The following is a 19,783-nucleotide window of genomic DNA, read 5'->3' as shown; positions in this document are numbered from 1 at the left end:
AAATACCTACCATACATATATCTCCCATTTTGCTCTTTAGTGCTTCAAGCTTCTAAATCCTATTAACAGCTGTCAAAACCTGGTAAACTATTTAGATGCTTTCACAATTTGTTTAATTGGATAGTTAGAAAATGGCATGCTAGAAAAGCCCACCCCCACTCCCCCCCCCCTTTCTTTTAGCCTGGCTGAACATCTGTAGCATTAGGGCCTCATTATCTCTGAATTGGCATAGCAAATCAGTGGCATCATTAAAATGCCACATTAAGATGATTAAGCTTCTTTGTTATCCAGTTGACTTTTGCATGTGCTGAGGATTTCATGGTTATGACCCCTAATCCTTGTAAAACACTTAAACAACATCACCCTTTTGTGTCTTTCCTGTCTAGCAGCCTCTATCTTGTTTTGCCCCTTCTCACAGTATCTCTGGCAAACTTAAGGCTATTACTCCAAACTTTGTCCTACTTTGAGTGGGATTTTGAGAGCTCATAATTCAGAGTGGAAATTCAGAACCCCCTTTTTGCACTGGGAAATTCCTAACATGCTATCCAAGACACCCAAGTTGCCTGTTCCATTTGCCATCTTTGATAGGTTCTTCTTTCCAACTGAGCATTTTATGTGCCTGTAAAAACAAACTGAGGCACAGTTGGCTGAGACTGCTATTGCCCCTGAAGGATTTAGATGTTGGATCCTTTCCAAGACCCATTGTTTTTGCAATGTCTCAGGTGAAACCAAAAATGTCTACTCTGGAGTGCAAGCCTTTCATGTGATAACCATCACCCCAGGAAATGAAACCATGTGCATCAGCCCCAGTGAGCCAAGCCTTTGTTCTCTTCAGCCTACAAAATTCTCTCTGGGGTGTGTGTGTGTGTTAGTGTATGTCATCTTCCTTAGAGGCCTCCAGAATATAGACAAATATGGGAGCAATTGTACCCTAGAGTAGCTCCTTTAGGAAGAAGTTCAGTTTAATCTAATTTTCTATGGGTTAGATTCAATTTAAACATCTTTTTCCCCCCTCTGGGAATGTTTAGCAATTACCTTTATCAGCAATTTGTGGTTTGGTATGTTCTTTTCTCCACAAGTTCACTTATAAAAAATTTACCCAGGAAGCCTTTAACAATTTTCAGTATGACATATATATACAAAAAGGCAAGTATAATTACATATATAGTTTAAAGAATAACAACAAAACAAGCATCCACGGACCCACCACCTGGCTTAAAAAATAAAATATTGCTAGTGCCTGTGAAGATTCTTGATAGTATTTTAAGTGGCGATTTAAGTTGTGTGTCTAAGAAAACGTGACATATATAATAGGAATTTACAAAACTAAAATGGGAGATTATTTACATTACAAAAGTTTCATTCACATCACAAAAACTTTAGGGTGTTATGGGGCAGTTCTTCACTGTATTCAATATTTCTTGCCAGATCTGTAAGATTTTTGGCCTTTACTAACAGTTCAAATGTTCCAGTCACTGACAACTGAAAATCAGAGAGAAATGAAGAGAAACGTCTCCGAATGTATAATGTAAATCAGTGGAACAGTATTATCTGTTTTACATGTAACGTTTTATGAACACGTCAGCTACATTAAGGTGAATCTGTAGAGGTTAATGATATCATGCTAAATATAAAGTTGAGTGAGGTAGGTATATGAGAAAGCACAGAAATGAGAATTTTTTTTCTACTTTAGAATATCAAGGAAGACTGCATGGAAGAAATGGCATTTAAATAGTATCTGGAAATTTGAATAGTCTGTTGAGGTGAGGAAAGGGCATTTTGGCTGTTGGAAAGACTGGAGAAGCAGCTTGGAAAACTGCTATTAGATTGCTGCTCTAACATTTCAAACTTTAATGTGCATAGGAATCCTTGAGGATCTTGTTAAAATGCAAGTTCTGATCAAGTAGGTCTGGGGTGAGATTTGAGAGTCTGTGTTTCTAACAAGCTCCCAGGGGATGCTGGAACTGATGATCCAAAGACCCCATTTTGAGTAGCAAGATTCTAGTCTGGAGAAAAGATTGATTCAGGAGGAATGAGATGATTGGGTAGGCTCAGGCCAGGTTCTGGACAGGCCCTTGAAGATCTTGCTAAGGAGTTTGGACTTTGTTTAAAAGCAAAATGAAATCATTTAAAGTTTCTGAAAAAGAGTTTTAGTGCTATGGAATGATTAATCTGGAAATAAAATATGGTATAAAATAGAGGTCGCATACACTGTGGGCCAGTTAGGAGGCTAAGGCAGTGGTATATTTATGTACTAAGTATTTAGTGTCTATGTACTTTATACAGAGCACTGTGTCAAACTACAGAGTGGCAGTTCTTTTTTCTCTCCCCATCCCACCCCGCCTGGAGTGGCAGTTCTCAAATTCCATTGTGCGTAAGATTTACCTACAGAGCATAATTTTAATGCATATTTCCAGCTCCATACCCAAATTAGTAGGTCTATAATGAGACCCCCAACATTTCTATTTTAAAACCACAAAGCCTCTGGTCTCTACAGATACAGGTCAAGCAGTGTCACAGGGGATACTGAGTTAAAACAAACCTGTGTAGCTTCTGACCTCAGATAGCTTACATGACCATATGGGAGATGAGATGAATTTATAAGTAACTCAGAGAAAGAAGGAACAGATTATTTTGCAGCTGGAGGGATCAATGTGTGTGTGAGGGGGGTGAGGAGATGACATATTAGCTTTGGCTTTAAAGAATCTATACGTTTCAGACCCACCTGTGGCAACACTGGGGAAGACCTTGTAGGCAGTAGAAATAATAAAAGCAAGAATACTTAGAAGTTGTTTAGTTTGGTTAAAGATATATGAGTATTCAAAATCAACATTACAAAGACAGGTTGGGGCCAGATACTGAAAGGCCTTTTAAATTCCTTCTTTCTGAGTCTGGACTTTATTTTGTTAGCAATAGAGAGTATTGAAGAATTTTGACAGGGTCATGATATGATAGAGCTATAGTTGAGGAAGAATAGTGTGGTGGTAGTGTACAGGATGAACTGAGAAGGAGAGTGAAAGGAGGCAGGGAGAACAATGTGGAGGATAATCAGGGCCTGAGATTCAGGATACTGGGAATGCAAAGTAGTGGGGAGGAGAAACAGACTGGAGAGAAAACACAAAAATAGAACCAATGGGTGATTAAATGTGGGGCAAAAACAAGAGGAAGGAAGATGCTTGTAAGGAGTCTAGCTGAGCAACTGGGAAGATACCTAGGAGCCCTTTGGGAATAGAGGACTGAGGAAGGGGAGAAAGATTACAACTGGAGAGAGAGAGAGAGACAGAGGGAGACATACACATATTTGGGAATTAATCATATAAAATGCTAGTTGAAGCCCAGGGGGCGCCTGGGTGGCACAGCGGTTAAGCGTCTGCCTTCGGCTCAGGGCATGATCCCGGTGTTGTGGGATTGAGCCCCACATCAGGATCCTCTGCTATGAGCCTGCTTCTTCCTCTCCCACTCTCCCTGCTTGTGTTCCCTCTCTCGCTGGCTGTCTCTATCTCTGTCAAATAAATAAATAAAATTTTTTTAAAAAAATAATAAAATAAAATGCTAGTTGAAGCCTGAAGAGTAGATAAAATTGCCACAGGGGATGGGATGTCAAGGGAAGGAAAAAGAGCATTACGGGTAGTGTTTAGGAGGAGGATGGAGGAAAAAGGAGATAGAAAGAAGCAATTAGATAGGTAAGGAAAGAAGTTACACTCTCACTGAACAAGTAGGAGTATAGAAGAAGAAGGAATGGTGGTCAGTATATCAAGGGCTACAGAGAAGTTGGGGAGAATAACACATAAAAGGCCATTGGATTTAGGAATCAGAAGATGATTGATGATCTTCAGGGGAGCAGATTCAATGAATTATGGAAATGGAAGCCCAATTAGAGGCAATTTTACATCAGTTTTGAGGATATAGAGGCAGAAAGCATAGCTTACTTTTGTAGTAAATCTGTCTAGAAAGGATTGTTGAGAGAGAATGAGTTTAGGTATGATAGGATGAGAGGCTAAACCAAATTGCAATAGGAAATAGAAAAGAGGAATTGGCATCCAGAGAGCCTGAGAATATAGAATCTATGGGTCTTGAAGACTGATTTGATGTGGAGATCAAAAGAAAAAGGATTCCATTTTTAAGACTTGGAATTGGAAGAAGCAAGATGCCGTTTGGAAATATACTAAAGTCATAAATTAGAAACAAGCTTGGGTTCAAAGATGAAAAGTTTTATTTTAGACATACTTTTAATATTTTCAAGGGATACCAAGTAGTGAAATGCTCTTCTTTCTTCTGCTCCAATAAATCTTCCTCCCAAGAGAAGAAGATGAGTGTCTTTGCTGGTCTTTTTGGTAGACTGTATTTGGAGTCTGGGTGCTAAACCCAGTAATCTTTCAGAAATCCCATTCATATCTCAGGTACTAATGTATTCTAATATTCAGTTCTGTGTAACTTTACATGGTAAAGCATGGTGAATTGTTGATCTCCAGTCACCATGCAGAGAGGCCATTCAGTTCTTTCATCTAAAGGTAGTAAGGTTCCAAAGACAAACCCATCAACTGTCTAAAGAACTCTTGGTCCGTTAAGTCCAAGGGACTTTCCTAATATCCTATCCCATAAGTGTCTCTTATGCTTTCCCTTAGGGCTCTGTGTCTCAAATACCATCTTTCTTGTTCTACAGCTAAATCCTAAGGGACAAAAGCCAAGACTTTCTCTTGAGCCAGGTTGGTGTAGTATTTGAGTTTGAGGTCACGCCCATTAAAACCAATGTCCTGAGGGAAGGACATTGCCCTGTGTTTTCAGAAAGACCTAACACATTTATCTTCCTAGTTTTAAATTGTCATTGTCCATGGAATGGCCCAAGTCTGTTCATATTAACATTTTATAACCAAAATGAAAAGGATCTTTTTCTGCTGGCCCCTATCTGCTGTTTTTGGTTTTCAGTAGCTGAAGTTTTCCGTTGAGGTTCTTTTAAACGCCTACATGCAAACTGAAGAGCACTCAAGCTTTGGTGGGATATCACCCACAGCTGGAGTGTTGGAGGAAGGGAGGAGGGTACAAGACTCAGGTGCATCCTTCTCTTAAAAAAAATTTTTTTAAACAAAACCTCTTAAGCAAACAAATTCCATCTGAAAGCTGGTGAGACCTATCCAGAGAAAGAAGGGAATGAACCTCTTTCCATGTAGGAGATGGGTATGGATTCATATGTGGCCCAGATGCATTAAATGGGCTCATTTGAAACATGTTGGACTGATCCTACAGCCCTACATCTCTTCTAATCAAAGAGTGAAATGCTATGAACCATGAACCGTGGTGAGAAACAGAGGAACAGTGTTGCAGCAATGGCTCCTCGGTTGGTGGTTAGGCCCTGTCTTGCTCTATTAAGCAAACACAGTTAATATAGATAAAAGGTAACCTTGATAGAAGTGAAAATTGAAACTTGAATTGAAGGTAGCAAGCCAGGCACAGCTGCAGTTGTACTTCCTCCTATGTGGCAACAGGAGCTGCACTTACTGGTGTTTTTTGGAAGGGATGCAGTTTTTTAAATTAGCTTTTCTTCAGAGTGTTTTGGTTTTTAATGTCTGCATCATTGATGGGAGAGTGGAATATGTTAGTAAGAAGCCACCTAGACTTTCTACATCTAGTGTGTGGGGTCGGATCCAAGTTCAGCATTCTAATCACACATCTGCTATTAACTGGCTGTGTGACCTTGGACAAATCACTGAAAAATCTCTGGTGCCAGATTTTCTTATCTGAAAAACCAAAGGGTTGGATTAGATGATCCTGTCCAGCCCTAAAATTCCACTGATTTATGATTCCTCATGAGGAAGCATAACTTTCAATTTCTAAGAACAAATGTTGGGAAAAATAAGCATTTATGCAGCCTATTTTATATATGAAAAATCCCTTGCAATTATTTATTATTTTATCAGGCAAATATTTAGATGTTATTAGTGTCACTACATAAATTTGCCTTCTTCACTTCTTATGTTCTTCAGCTTAAGAGTGTTGCAACTCTTTTTAAGATAGTACCTGGTCAGCCAGCTCACTTGGGCCAGTCCCTCCTCTCCTGTCCAGCCCTACAGTTCTATGATCTTCAGTTTCACCGTCCCTAACAAGTGTATAGGTGTGCTTCCCCTTGCTTAGGTTGAGCTCCATTTACCTGTGTCAATGAAAGTGACTCCTTAGAAGATTATGTTAAAGAATTACTTCTCCTTTTATCTTTCTCAACAGTATTTCACTAGTACAGCCAGCTTCCTCTATATACAGTGTTGTCTCATTATCAGTTCCAAGAGAAACAGAGAGATAAGACTCATTTTAGCAGTGCATATACATGGAAGGGGAAGAGGCAAAGCATGGCTTAAAATCAGAAAAACCATATTAACTATTCAACTGTCACTCTTAGTGGCTTAAATTGAATGCATTTGAAGGATTTAAACAGTATTTTCTTCTTGAAACCGAAGAGCTCCGCCACCTTGCCTTTTAACTGCAGGCACCAGAAAAGGTACTAAATCTGAGAACCTTTCTTCTCCCCCAGCACTGGAGAAGAGTTGCTCAAAATGTTTTTTTTCATGGTCGCTTTGAGCAGCCACGGCTAAATCCGTTCTCTCTCATTTTCTGGATGGTCTAAAACACTGTTATCTATTTGTGTGTGTGTGTGTGTGTGTGTGTGTGTGTGTGTGTGTATGTTCCACTAACTGTGGTTCTGAATTCAAATGAGTGCTCATCTTAATGGTGTTTTCTTGTTTTGTAGATGTACAATATTATGTTAGCTTCATTTGGTATTTAATTGTCAGTTGTGGGTCTCTTTGAGCCGCTTTGATAACTCCAAATACAATCATTGTTCATTTCTTGCATTTTCTTCCCTGCAGATGATTCAATGAAAGTGAAAGATGAATACAGTGAAAGGGATGAGAATATTTTAAAGCCAGAGCCCATGGGAAATGCGGAAGAGCCTGAAATTCCATACAGCTATTCAAGAGAATATAATGAATACGAAAACATTAAGTTGGAAAGACATGTTGTCTCGTATGATAGTAGCAGGCCAACCAGTGGCAAGATGAACTGCGATGTGTGTGGATTATCCTGCATTAGCTTCAATGTCTTAATGGTTCATAAGCGGAGCCATACTGGTAAATAGTTTCCTTTATCCATTCTTCTGAAAACTGTCCTAATGCAGCCATGTGAGAAATGGAATGGTGGAATTTGGGATGAATTTTGATTACTTTCATTGATTTTTGCTATAATTCTTTTTTTTTTTGCTATAATTCTGATGCATCTCTCCTTCTCTGCATTTTCATTTACCAGTGATTTTTATTCCTGCTTTTCTATGCGTTTGGCAAACATTGCAAATGCCATGAATAAAAATAAAAAGCGCAGTGTTCTAGGTCAGCCAAATATTTTTCTTCAGTTAATAAGTGGGAGTTGAATTGTGTGATATGCTTCTTAAGCATCGTTCATACATTTTTGCGTAACTTTTTAAAAAGCAGACCTCCTTATTTTATTCTGTTTAAATTTGATAGATGAAAGGATATAGTTTTTATTACCAGTTTAAAAATTTTATCTTTGGACAATAAACAGCCAGTCTTTAGAAATGCATACAAACACAACAGTCCCACTGAGCCCAATAGATTCTATCTGACATCTGATACGAAAACTTTAAAAAAGAAGCATTTCTAGCCCTCCATACCTTATTAGGATTTGAGTCTGTGATTCTTTTTTCTCAGATTGAGATTATATTCAAGAAGAATGTTAAGTAATGTTACAAACTTAATCTGGAAAGCACTCCCAGAGCTACTCTTGGGTTTTTTTGGGGCGGGGTGGGGGGGTTGTTGTCTTTTCTTTCTTTCTTTCTTTCTTTCTTTCTTTTTCTTTCTTTCTTTCTTTCTTTCTTTCTTCTTTCTTTCTTTCTTTCTTTCTTTCTTTCTTTCTTTCTTTCCTTCCTTCCTTCCTTCCTTCCTTCCTTCCTTCCTTCCTTCCTTCCTTCCAAGACAATAAATAAAATGGCCTTGCTAGATGAATGCTTTTTCTCTTCTACAGGGAAGATTCTAGAAGTAAGTTATACACTTGCTTTGAAATATAGCTCCCAACTGACCCCAATATGATATGAACAGATACTGTCTAAAAGATGAGCTTTTGCCATAGGCGTCTAATCTGTGCATATGCTTTGCCACTTGCTGGGTGATCAGAAGTCTCCTTTTTGTCCTTTTTAAAGGTGAACGCCCATTCCAGTGTAATCAGTGTGGGGCATCTTTTACTCAGAAAGGTAACCTCCTCCGCCACATTAAACTGCACACAGGGGAAAAACCTTTTAAGTGTCACCTCTGCAACTATGCATGCCAGAGAAGAGACGCACTCACAGGTCACCTTAGGACACATTCTGGTAAGTGAGAGCAATGAGCATTCCATATCTAGTAAATGTTGTGTTCCTTGGTACCCATTGAGGAAACTAGAAAGAGTTAAGTATGGAGGTTTTAATCCGTCATTCCTGTTCTGAAGGGTTACAACAGCAGAGACCTCTAGGGCTAATTACACTTCCATTAAGGCATTAATTGCTCTCCGTCTGGCTCAATGGGGGTGATCATCTCCTTACCATCCTTGCTCCCCTAGAGAACAAAAAAGTCAGACAGGAAAAGCCTGCTCTATAAAAATGCTTTTTAAATTTTTTGTGAAAAATTATAGTTATCAGTATTTTCTTATGGTAAGCTTTATTAAGAGATTATTTTCCTAAAAAACACATGGACACATTTTTCATTCAGAAGTCTGGACAAGCAAATGATGTACAGTCTGTAAGTTATGTAAAAGTGTAAATGAAGTATAAATTATTGTCAGAAGGTTCCTCTTGCCCATTCTAGGCTAAAATTTAAGTTAAGATATAATTGACAATATAACATTGTATTGGTTTTAGGTGTACATGGGCTAAATTTCTTAAACCTGACTTTCTTCTTGATCAGCCTATTTATTTTTAATCTCTAGAAGATGAGCAGCAAAAGAATTCATAAAAAAAACAATGTTCCATCTTGATGTTTTCACTCTTTATTTTAACCAAGCAAGATAATAGAACTTTTTTCAACATTTAGAATTTCCCTCCTAGAAAAATAAAACTGAGTTTATTTTCAAATTTGGGACCTCATGTTCTTGATGTTATCTGACAAACTTTTAATTGAAGAAAAAAAAGGTTTGTTTTTATGTCAATCCACATACTGCTTTGACTAAAACCCAGCCCCAAACCCACAACTGGTCACAATTCAGAGACTAAGGATTAAACAAGTCAGCGCCAGCAAAACCCACCATGAGAGATCATAAGTGGTAAGAGAAAGGTTTCTTTTACAGTTTATTGTTCAAAGTAATGAATTAAGGATGAGTTTGGTCCAAGAAATTAGAATAGTTCTCTTCTGTTGCTTTTTTCAAGTAATATCCAAACACAGTGGTCACTTTTTAGATAGATTCTAGAGGACCCCAATTTATGCAGAAACTTAATATTTTTAGTCCTAGAAAACTTGCATTTATTTTAATTTGGGATCTCAGAAGGAACTTTTAGTACTTTAAGTCCCAAAACTTTGTTTTAAACAGAGCAACAGGATTAGAAAACAAAACTCAGTTCCTAAAATTCTGTCTGACATATTCATAGGTTACATTTGTCAACAAATCAGAAAGGCCAGCCCTGCACACAGAGTTGAAGTTATTACTTATAATTAGCTCAGTTTTTATTGGTTTAGCCCAGACTTCACTATAGCCACTTGGCAAGAATAAGCTAAATTTATCCAAATATGTTAGTGCTCTGAAAAGTCCATCAGTGTGTGGCTGAGTGTCTAACTGCCAGCATTCTTTACTTACAACCAGATGAAAGTCACAAAATAAGGGATCTCTATCTATTTCATTTTTAAACCACACTAACCTCCTTGAGGAAAAGAAACGGCCCTATATTTTTTCCTAAAGAAACAACATTGAATCACCATGCTCAATGATAGTCATTAAATCCAAATCGTTTCATATGTGAAAGAACACTATCCTTTTGAAGAAAATTCTAACATAACAAACAATCGAAGACTATCACCTTATTTCAGTTTACTAAATTTAAAAGGAATATAGATGTAAAAGTATCCAAATACCATGGCCTCTCAGCAGCCTCATTCCTAAAGGACAGTTTGCACAGAGCCCTAAGACACCATTTGTTCTGCAACCGCTGAGGGTCACTATGTGCCCCCTTGTGCTCTCCTTATAGTTGAGAAACCCTATAAATGTGAGTTTTGTGGAAGGAGTTACAAGCAGAGAAGTTCCCTTGAGGAGCACAAGGAGCGCTGCCGTACATTTCTTCAGAGCACGGACCTGGGTGAGACTGGTGAGTTCATGCAACACTCCTTCTACACACACGTAGTGAGCATCTGCTCTTCTAGGTGGTGGGATACAGTTGTAAATAAAATAAAATAAAAAAATCTGCCCTCACAGTTTATATTTTAATGGGGAAGGACAGACCATAAGCAAAGTAAATAAGTAACATATACAGTATATTAGAAGGTAGTAAGTACTATTAAGCAAAATGAAGCAGGTCCTGGGGGCAGAAGGTGAGTCAGGGAGGTGACATTTTAACAGATTAAAGGGATGAGGAGAAAGCCCTGCAGAGAACTAGGAAATAGCAAGTGCAAAGGCCCTGGGGCTTGGGTTTGAAGAAGTATGAACAGTCCTTTGTGGCTGGAGCAGAGTGGGTAAGGGAACATGAGGCCAGAAAGGAAATGAGAGACCAGATCTTATCAAGCCTTGTTGGCCCTTATAAAGGCTGGCTTTTACTCTGAGTGAAATTGAAGATCTTCAAAGGGCTTTAAACTGAGAGGTGACATGATTGGACTTCTCATTTTAGAAGAATCACTCTACTTGCTATTGAAAAGAGATTTTATTTGCAGTAAGATTGGGACTTGGAGAGTCTAGTTAGAAAGCCATTGCAATAATTCAAGTGGGAGAAAATTGTGTCTTGGGTAGTGGTAAAGGTGGTGAGAAATGTTCTAATTCTTTATACATTTTAAAGGTAGAGCCAACAGGATTTCTTAACAGATTGATGTGGGATGTTGGGGGTGCCTGGGTGTCTCAGTCGTTAAGCATCTGCCTTCGGCTCAGGGCATGATCCCGGAGTCCGAAGATAGAGCCCCACATCAGGCTCCTCTGCTGGGAGCCTGCTTCTTCCTCTCCCACTGCCCCTGCTTGTGTTCCCTCTCTCACTGGCTGTCTCTCTCTCTCTCTGTCAAATAAATAAATAAAATCTTTTAAAAAAAAAATGAAGCAGGCAAGTTTGGACACAGTTTATCAATGGATGTTTAAAAAAAAAAAAAAGATTGATGTGGGATGTGATGAAGAATGCAGTTGCCATTCCCTGAAAGAGCAATTGAGAGTAGAGCGGGTTGAGGGGTGGCTAAGGCAGAGTCAGTTAAAACTACAAACATTTTTGGGGCTCCTGTGTGGCTCAGTCAGTTAAGCATCTGCCTTTGGTTTGGCTCAGGTCATGATCTTGGGGTCCTGGGATTGAGCTCCACATCGAGCTCCCTGCTCAGTGAAGAGTCTTCTTCTCCCGCACTCTCTGACCCTCCCCCTGCTCATGCTTTCCCTCTCTCTAGCTTTCTCATAAATAAATATCTTAAAAAAAAAAAAACCAACTACAAGGATTTTCTTTGCCCAAAGCCCTCAAGTCATTTACTTGTCTACTCATATGATTTATTGTGATGCTTATCTTTGGCTTCAGGAATTTCATATTTCATTCAGTGTTTTGAATTATATGCCTAGGGGCAATTGGTTGAAACAGTAGGTGCTTTTCCATATATCAATTGTGCTTTAATTTCCTTCTCATTCTTCAGTTGAAATAGCATGAAACTTCTTTGTGTCACATCTTTGCAGTTGTCCTTTGTCCCATCCAGTTGACCATCATTCTGGTTCTACAGCTTGGGTTGTCTGACATTTTTATTTCGTTAATTGAACCAGTTGTGTATTCAGAGTATTAAATCCTCAGGGGATTTGGTGTTTGCCAGCAGTAGGTGCAGTTGAATGGTTTGAACATTCTAAAGCAGAAAGATTACAAAATTATGAAAGAAATAATGTGAAACTCAGGAAAAATGGAGTGGAAATCGTTAGCTTAGCTGTACCTATTTTGAGTGAGAGGAAACTTTTGTTTTAGATAAAGCCTATTTTATGGTGTTAGGAGCTCGCCAACTGAATTCTGTTCGTTTGCACTGCTTCTGCTTTTTATCCTGATGGCATCTTTGGTTTTATCAAGGAGTTGGATTTCCTCCTTATTTCTAAAGAGAAATGTTTACAACAGACAGAGCTCTTACTGTGAGACATTCCCAGGTTATGAAAATCTATTATATTCCAAATAGAATTATTAATATTTAAAGCTAGAAGGTTAAAAGAGCATCTAATCCTATCATCTCATTTTAGAGGTGAGGAAATTGAAACTCATAAAAAATTCAGTGACTTGCTTAAAAATCACTAGAAGTTTTGTTGTTTTCATGATTAGCTATATTTGTTTTATTCTCAAAAATTCACTGCAATATATTTCACTTACTATAAAATTCACCTTTTGAAGTATACGATTCAGTCGTTTTTAATATATTCACAAAGTTATACAACCATCGCCACTAAATCCATAACATTTTCATCACCCTTGAAAGAAACCTTGTACCCATTAGCAGTCATTCCCCGTTACCCCGCTCTTCAGCCCCTGGCAGCCACTGATCTACTTTCTGCCTCTATGGATTTGCCTATTCTGAACATTTCACATAAATAGAATCATACAATATGTGGCCTCTTATATTTGGCTTCTTTCACTCAGCATAGTGTTTTCAGGGTTTGTCCATGTTGTAGCATGTATCAGCACTTCATTCCTTTTTATGACCAAATAATATTCCATTATATGGATTTACTACATTGAAAACAAATCTGTTCATCAGTTAATAGACATTTGGGTTTTTTCCACTTTGGGAAAATATAGCTTGACTAGCTATGTTTTAAGGTTATATATTATCTGGTTGGTGAAAGAAATATAGTAGCACACATACTAGTAGACACACATATATGCATATATGTGTGTCTTGATTCTCTTGGAAGTAGGGGGAAAATCAGTACACTACCCTCTATGAGTAGTAAGTTCAAAATTATTGATTTTAAAGTAAGGTTACTACCTTATTTCCCATCTCCATAACCTTTTTTTTTAGGAATTTCAAATTAGGAAAGTATCAAAGAAATATTTTAGCTATCCTCAGTGGTTTAAGGTGATTCAGGAAATGCTGAAATAGAGAGATTGAGTTAATTTGCATTTCATAGGGTGGTTTGATGCATGCGTGCAACATACTTTAAGTCTCAGCAAAAAAATAAAGGGTTAACTAAGTCAGCAAGTTTTGATTTTTTTGTTTAAAACAAATATTTTGTAATGGTGGTTTCATGTTATATATAAAGTCACAGTTTAATCAAGTATAATAAAAAACTGCATGTCAGTCAATATATTATTCTTTTGTATTTCAAATATTTCCCATGATTTTTTCCTGAAATCCAAAATGTAAAGAATGTGGGTTTCCTTCTTTTAGTTTATTACTTTTTTTAGTAATCTCCACACTCAACGTGGGGCTCCAACCCATGACCCCGAGACCAAGAGTCACAGGCTCTTCCGAGTAAGCCAGCCAGGCACCCCCAAAATGTAAAGAATGTTGAATTCACACAAGCCAATCCTTTAATTATTGCCACTGCTCCCTATATGGTTTTTATTTCTGTTTTCTTCTTAAAATTGGGAGTCCCAGTCTGGATATCATGTTCCATTCTGAACCTGACCAACATAGTATCACCAGTAGTACATCTTATCCCTTCATCCCTAGCTTTTTTTTTTTTTTTAAGATTTTATTTATTTATGTGACACAGAGACAGCCAGCGAGAGAGGGAACACAGCAGGGGGAGTGGGAGAGGAAGAAGCAGGCTTCCAGCAGAGGAGCCCGATGTGGGACTCGATCCCGGAACGCCGGGGTCACGCCCTGAGCCGAAGGCAGACGCTTAACGACTGTGCTACCCAGGCGCCCCCATCCCTACCTTTTAAGGAGATGATACTCCATTGCTACTGTGGATGTGGCACTTTGTTCATCAAGTGCTTATTGTAAATTGAAGTGCAGCCTAGCGTAAGACCCAAGCTTTGAGTAAGCAGGTCTTTATGAAAGCAAAACAGAATAAAAGGCCTTGGACGGGACACCAGCCTACAAAAGAATGCCATGTTGGGTAACAGGACTTCTGGCCTTTCTAATATTTTTCTTTTATTCAGATAGCATTTGTTGGATTCTCTATGTGCCAGAGCTGTGGCAGATCTGTTTATAAAAGTGAGTGAAAGTTTAGCCCATACCCTTGGCTCAACTTGGAGCCACTCACAATCCAACAAGGCAGTGGGCAGTTCATCTGTTAATAAACTACAAAGGTCTAATAGAGGCACATATGATATTTCTACTTCAGTCCAAGTGTCTATACCAGACGTCACAAATGGTGTCATCGAGCTACTCCAATTCTGCTGTCTTAATGGAGTGTATATGAAAAGAAGAATAAGTAGAGAAGAGCATGGATTGCATTTTCTCATTAGCTTGATCCTTATTCCAGAAAGGGACTAACAGCTGGCATAGAGATTCATTTAGCCTCATTTCACACAAATTATGAGTACTTGGAGTGGGACTTTTTTTGTATGACAATGAGTTCTAGCCATAACAAGATTTTTAAAGTAATTGAATAATTATATTTATTTATGAGTCTTAGAGTCACAACCTTTTATCTTCACGCTCATTGTTTTAGCTGAACCAATACAAGCATGAGAATTTTCAAATAAATTTACATTTTTTGCCAAGTAGCAGACTAACGAAAAAGTTTAAAATGTTTTAAAAAGTTGATTTTCCCAACTGATTTTTCTTCTTAAAAAATGATACCTTCTTACAGGTAGTATGTATTCTACTTGCTCAAAAAGGCAACAATTTTATGTAACTTTTTTGTTAGAACCGGCCTCAGTCTTTGATAGCAATCTTTTGTTAGACAATTCTCGTTACACAATAACACCCCTTGGTTCCACTGTCCATTAGCTACCGACTGACCACACCAGAGAAGAGACAGGAAGCAATGCCTCTTAGTTGAGCTCCATTTAACACTTCAAGATCAAATGAAAGAATCTGAACAAACACAAAAACACAACCAATTACATGGTTAAATCTGCAGTCACTTTGAGATAGAAATTGCATCATGGAAATAGTTAATTGAAAACCAGACAATTAAGACTTGTGTGGAGATGAAAGGTAGAAACCTGTTCTGTAATTATGACTTCATGTTAGTTTTATTATTTATATCTTCAATGTGTCTTTAAAATCATTTTGCTAATGAAAATTGGTACGCCCACTATGTAGTAGGCAAGTGATGTGAAGGGGAATTGATTCAGAATTACAGCCCTCCTTCTAGGTTCACTCACGAACCAAGTGTGTAAATTGGTCTTTGCCACTATCCCATATTCCCCACACCCACCCCTTGCAACACTAAACTGCCAAACACCACCCAGGAACGGATTTCCTATTTCATCATTTAAACCCATTATCTTGTCCCCTTACTATCTTGCCCAACTGGTTTCCCTCCACTTACATTTTCGAGACATGATGTGGCAAGATAACAAGTCTAGACTATATAAATAGACAGTTGGATCTTCAAGTTGAAACAGAGGACCAAAAGGCAGTGGTCCTCTTTGTTTGATTTTCGGAGTACCGCCTAAACTTGTAATCCCAAGAGATCCTCTAACTCCAGAGCATTTCCTTGTGTTTAAAGTGTGCCCTTGTAGTGGTATTACGCAGGAAGCTGTCCGACAACTGCAAGGCAGCAGTTTGGGGAAAAAGGGGTGCAGCACATTCTGTTGAAGTTGGAGCCTTTGCCTTACTTTCCAATTAGAAAACGGTTCACTTGGTAAAGATGAACTTAATCTCTAGAAACTGTTTACATGTCCAATGACAGTTGGGATCTTGGAGTTGATATTTTGAGTGAACAAGCCAGGGAGAGGGGGTGGGCGGAAGCCCTCTCGATTCGCCTCAGAGGATTTTGTTGGCTCTAACCAGAGTTGTAGAGTTGGGAAAGTCTCCACCCGTGTCCCCAATTATCTGTCCATCCAAACACTTCAGAATGTTATCTTTTTAAATGTCAGGCATTTGGCCACTGTTTTACAGAGTAAGATTTATCTAGAAATGACTGTCAAGACGAGCTTGGTGAGTAACCAGGGATAAAAGGTGATGTTATCTCGGAAGGTTGCCATTTAGTGACATGCCCTCATTACGTTATTTAGGTCATGTATCCCCGCTCTAGCATCCTCCCGAATATAGAGGATATTGAGAATGTGTCCTCAGAAAGCTGTTAGTGGTAATTGATAGTGACTTGGTAAAATGTAGACAGTGACTGCGGAGAGCTGAACGGGAAAAGTAGGCTGATGACAGAATGCTTGGGGTGAGTCCTGGGGCTGAAGGGACAGATCTCTCGGGGATGATTTGCCCATTAGAGGAGTGACTGAAGACACCAATATGAATAATGGTAAAATGGGGATGGACTTAAAAATTCCCACAGAACTATTTTTCATTCTTTTTCACTGTAAATCTTTCTGAAAATAATACAGGGTTGGAGGGGGAGGGGTGGCAGGGGAGGTGGGGCTCCTGGGGTTTACCTGGATTTAATCCTCTCAAAGTTGCTCAAACCAGAATGACTGTTCCCAGTCAAAGCACCACTTAACTGCCTCTCAGATGATTCTAAGAAAAAGCCTCCTTGTAACAGCCTCAGGAACTGATTTCAAATCCCAGGCCTTTGTCTTTCATCTCTCTGCTCTTGGGGCTCTGGGTAGTGCCACATCTGGTGGTGGTTTGTGTGAAAGGAAATAATATATACAATAGTTTCCTGTTTGGTCATTTAAACCTATCCCTGTGCTGGACAGAATTTGACCCACTTCACTCAATAGCAAGGTGTCCTGTAGCTAAAGTACCCATTATTTACCACAGCCGGTCAGCCAAAGCGATAGTGCTTTACCACCAGCCCCAAAGCTGCCCAGGCTCCCTGTTTTGACCTTTATTGTTTTCATTTACACAGATAACATTGTTAATAACTGAAACTGGACCCTGGGACTTATTTCTTTGGAGCATGTAATTACATTTGACAAGACACTCCCCAAGTCTAGTAAATATGGTCATCATCCTCTTAACCCTTTTTGGAACCAGATTTCATTTATTCCTGAATTTTAAAAACCTTGAGCTTTACAATTTATTGTGCAATGACTGACAACACAAACAAAAACATGCTAATAATAAAATGAAACATATTTAATATTTTGAATTCTCTTTTTCTAATTTAGCTTTAGTTTTCTTGTCCTGACAGTTTTCTTACTTGACAGTCTTGCCCTGGAGGTTTTTCTCTTGTTAACTTGCAGAGGTAGCCAGTTTTTTTCTCTTTGGGCATGTCAATTTGTGGTACTGAATGTCTAAGAGGACCATAGAATTTGTGACATTATTTCCGTATATTAGAATCTTTTCACACAGCAAACTCTTCAACTATAGAATGAGCACTGACCATCCCTAAATCCGTGCATATATTTGGAGAAAAAAGATCTGTTCTGCAGCCATCACTTGCTTTTTATTCTAGTCTCTCTTTTTTTTAAGATTTTTATTTATTTATTCAACAGAGATAGAGACAGCCAGCGAGAGAGGGAACACAAGCAGGGGGAGTGAGAGAGGAAGAAGCAGGCTCATAGCAGAAGAGCCCAATGTGGGGCTCGATCCCATAACACTGGGATCATGCCCTGGGCCGAAGGCAGATGCTTAACCGCTGTGCCACCCAGGCGCCCCTTTATTCTAGTCTCTTAAGCTAATTTTAATTTCTTCTTCCTTAGAGATGTTAGAAATGTATGGATACATTATTTTTAGTTTGGACCTGCTGAAATGTTTATGATAAAACATTAAGAAATGTTTGTAGTAACATTTATGGTATGAATGTGTAGGACACGAGTGAGCAAACTGTGACCCTTGGGCCAAATGTAGCCAGCAGACTGTGTACAGAGGTTTTTACATTTTTAAAGGGTAGTGGGTTGGGGGAAAAACCAAAAAATATGGAACAGAGACTATATGTGTCCCACAAAGTTTAAAATATTTATTATCTGTCCCTTTACAGAAAAGTTTGCTCATCTGTAGCTTGGGCTAGCATCATGTGTTCAAGTTTAAAACCTTACATTTAGAGCAGCTGGTATCTCTTTAAACTTTAGGTTGGACTCTTATTGACTACTGTCTGCTGTACCAGGGTAAATTATACTCTGTTTATTCTAGTGTACTGTTCAGTTGACTAGATGTTAGTACTATTTATATATTCTAGTGGTTTCCAGTTCTGGCTGCATTTAAAATCATCTGGAAAGCTTTAAAAATGCTGCTGCCTGGGTGCCTACACCAGAAATCCTGATTTCAGGCATAGGTGTTTCCTACATTCTCTTCAGATGATTCTAACGTTCAGGCAGGTCTGAGAACTACAGGCCTAAACCATTTAAAGGTCTATTTGTGAATTAACAGCTAGACCATATTCTTAGGCAGTTTTTATTCACATTGTTCATTAGAAACATAATAGAGATGCATTATACAAATTGCTCTTTAATTTCAAGACAGAAGTGTTGCTCAGGGAAATTTTAGCTGAGACAATTTTGAAATGTGAGGAGCATATGAAACAGATAATGCAGAGCCCAGAGAAATAGAATTTAAAAGATAGGAACTGAAAGGAACATGCTGGAAAAAAAGAAAAGAAAAGAAAAAAACCACTCAGAATTTCAATACACAAATCACTGAGTAGATTTCTTGCTGTCTGGGTAAGTGTATCTATTTTCAAAAGTGCTATTAACATAAACAGAGCAGTAAATCTGGGGCACCATACTTTTTTTTTTTAAGTTGTTAAGAAGAATTATATCAGTCTGCAGGTGTCACACGCAGTTACTCAGAATCAGAAAGAAGGCTGATCGGGGGTTAGAAGATCTCCATCTATCTATCTTTTTGCAACCAACCACGTCCAGGCTGTTTATTTAATACTTCCTCTTGCTAATGAACATACTGGTTGGGGATGGGTCGGGCTTTCCCATCTCAGCATAAGACTGCAAGATTTGAGCGTGCCCTGGCGCTGGCTTCACTGACCACAGCAGGTACCCCAGGCAAGAATCTGAGCAGTGATAACAGGTAACAACAGAGTGTGCATCAGACCTCTGACACTTTTCCTTCCAGTTTATTTCCTTTTCTCCCTCACTTACCACCGTGTTCTTTTCCCTCTTCTTTTTACATTTTTTCCAAACCAGCAAGTGCGGAGGCAAGACACATCAAAGCAGAGATGGGAAGTGAAAGAGCTCTCGTTCTGGACAGATTAGCAAGCAATGTGGCAAAACGAAAAAGCTCGATGCCTCAGAAATTCATTGGTAAGAATATGACACTTTTTCCTGCTGTTGTTAGTAGATAGTTTAAATGAGATAACATAGGATGCTTATGTATTACACAGGCCCTTAACCTCTGTTAAAATAAGGTAATTGGTTTTCAGTTGTACACTTTTATTCTTCGTGCTTCATTTTGATAACTAGGGCAAATAGAATAAAATATTTTAACTGAATAATCTTAACTCCCAAAGATGGGTGTATTTGATATCCAATTTCCTAAATAGAGTTGGTGTTAAAAATGCTGTTCCTTCCTCTTTATTCTGAATGACATATGTTGCATGAGGGAGTTTATGCAATTGACACCAGTAAGATGTTTGAGATAGCATTTTTGTA

The 19,783-nt window shown here is 38.5% G+C and overlaps 1 protein-coding gene across 3 annotated transcripts in view; it reads left to right on the top strand.

The window, feature by feature from the left end:
- The window catches only part of IKZF3 (IKAROS family zinc finger 3), an 85,628-nt gene that overhangs the window by 48,460 nt on the left and 17,385 nt on the right, over nt 1-19,783 (top strand). Inside the window, exons 1-5 of one of the 3 annotated variants that reach the window (XM_011237383.3) lie at nt 6,272-6,487; nt 6,855-7,115; nt 8,198-8,365; nt 10,208-10,324; nt 19,319-19,435. In XM_011237383.3, coding sequence (XP_011235685.1) covers nt 6,863-7,115; nt 8,198-8,365; nt 10,208-10,324; nt 19,319-19,435 — 655 coding nt within the window. In that variant the 5' untranslated portion in view covers nt 6,272-6,487; nt 6,855-6,862. Of the gene's footprint in view, nt 1-6,271; nt 6,488-6,854; nt 7,116-8,197; nt 8,366-10,207; nt 10,325-17,861; nt 19,203-19,318; nt 19,436-19,783 lie in introns of those variants that run through there. The other 2 variants (XM_011237382.3, XM_011237384.3) reach the window with 2 other exon arrangements.

This window comes from Ailuropoda melanoleuca, chromosome 13, assembly GCF_002007445.2.
Source record: "Ailuropoda melanoleuca isolate Jingjing chromosome 13, ASM200744v2, whole genome shotgun sequence".
Classification (NCBI taxonomy): domain Eukaryota; kingdom Metazoa; phylum Chordata; class Mammalia; order Carnivora; family Ursidae; genus Ailuropoda; species Ailuropoda melanoleuca.
The sequence above is the reverse complement of the archived record's forward strand: the minus strand, read 5'-3'. Positions and strand labels throughout refer to the sequence as shown.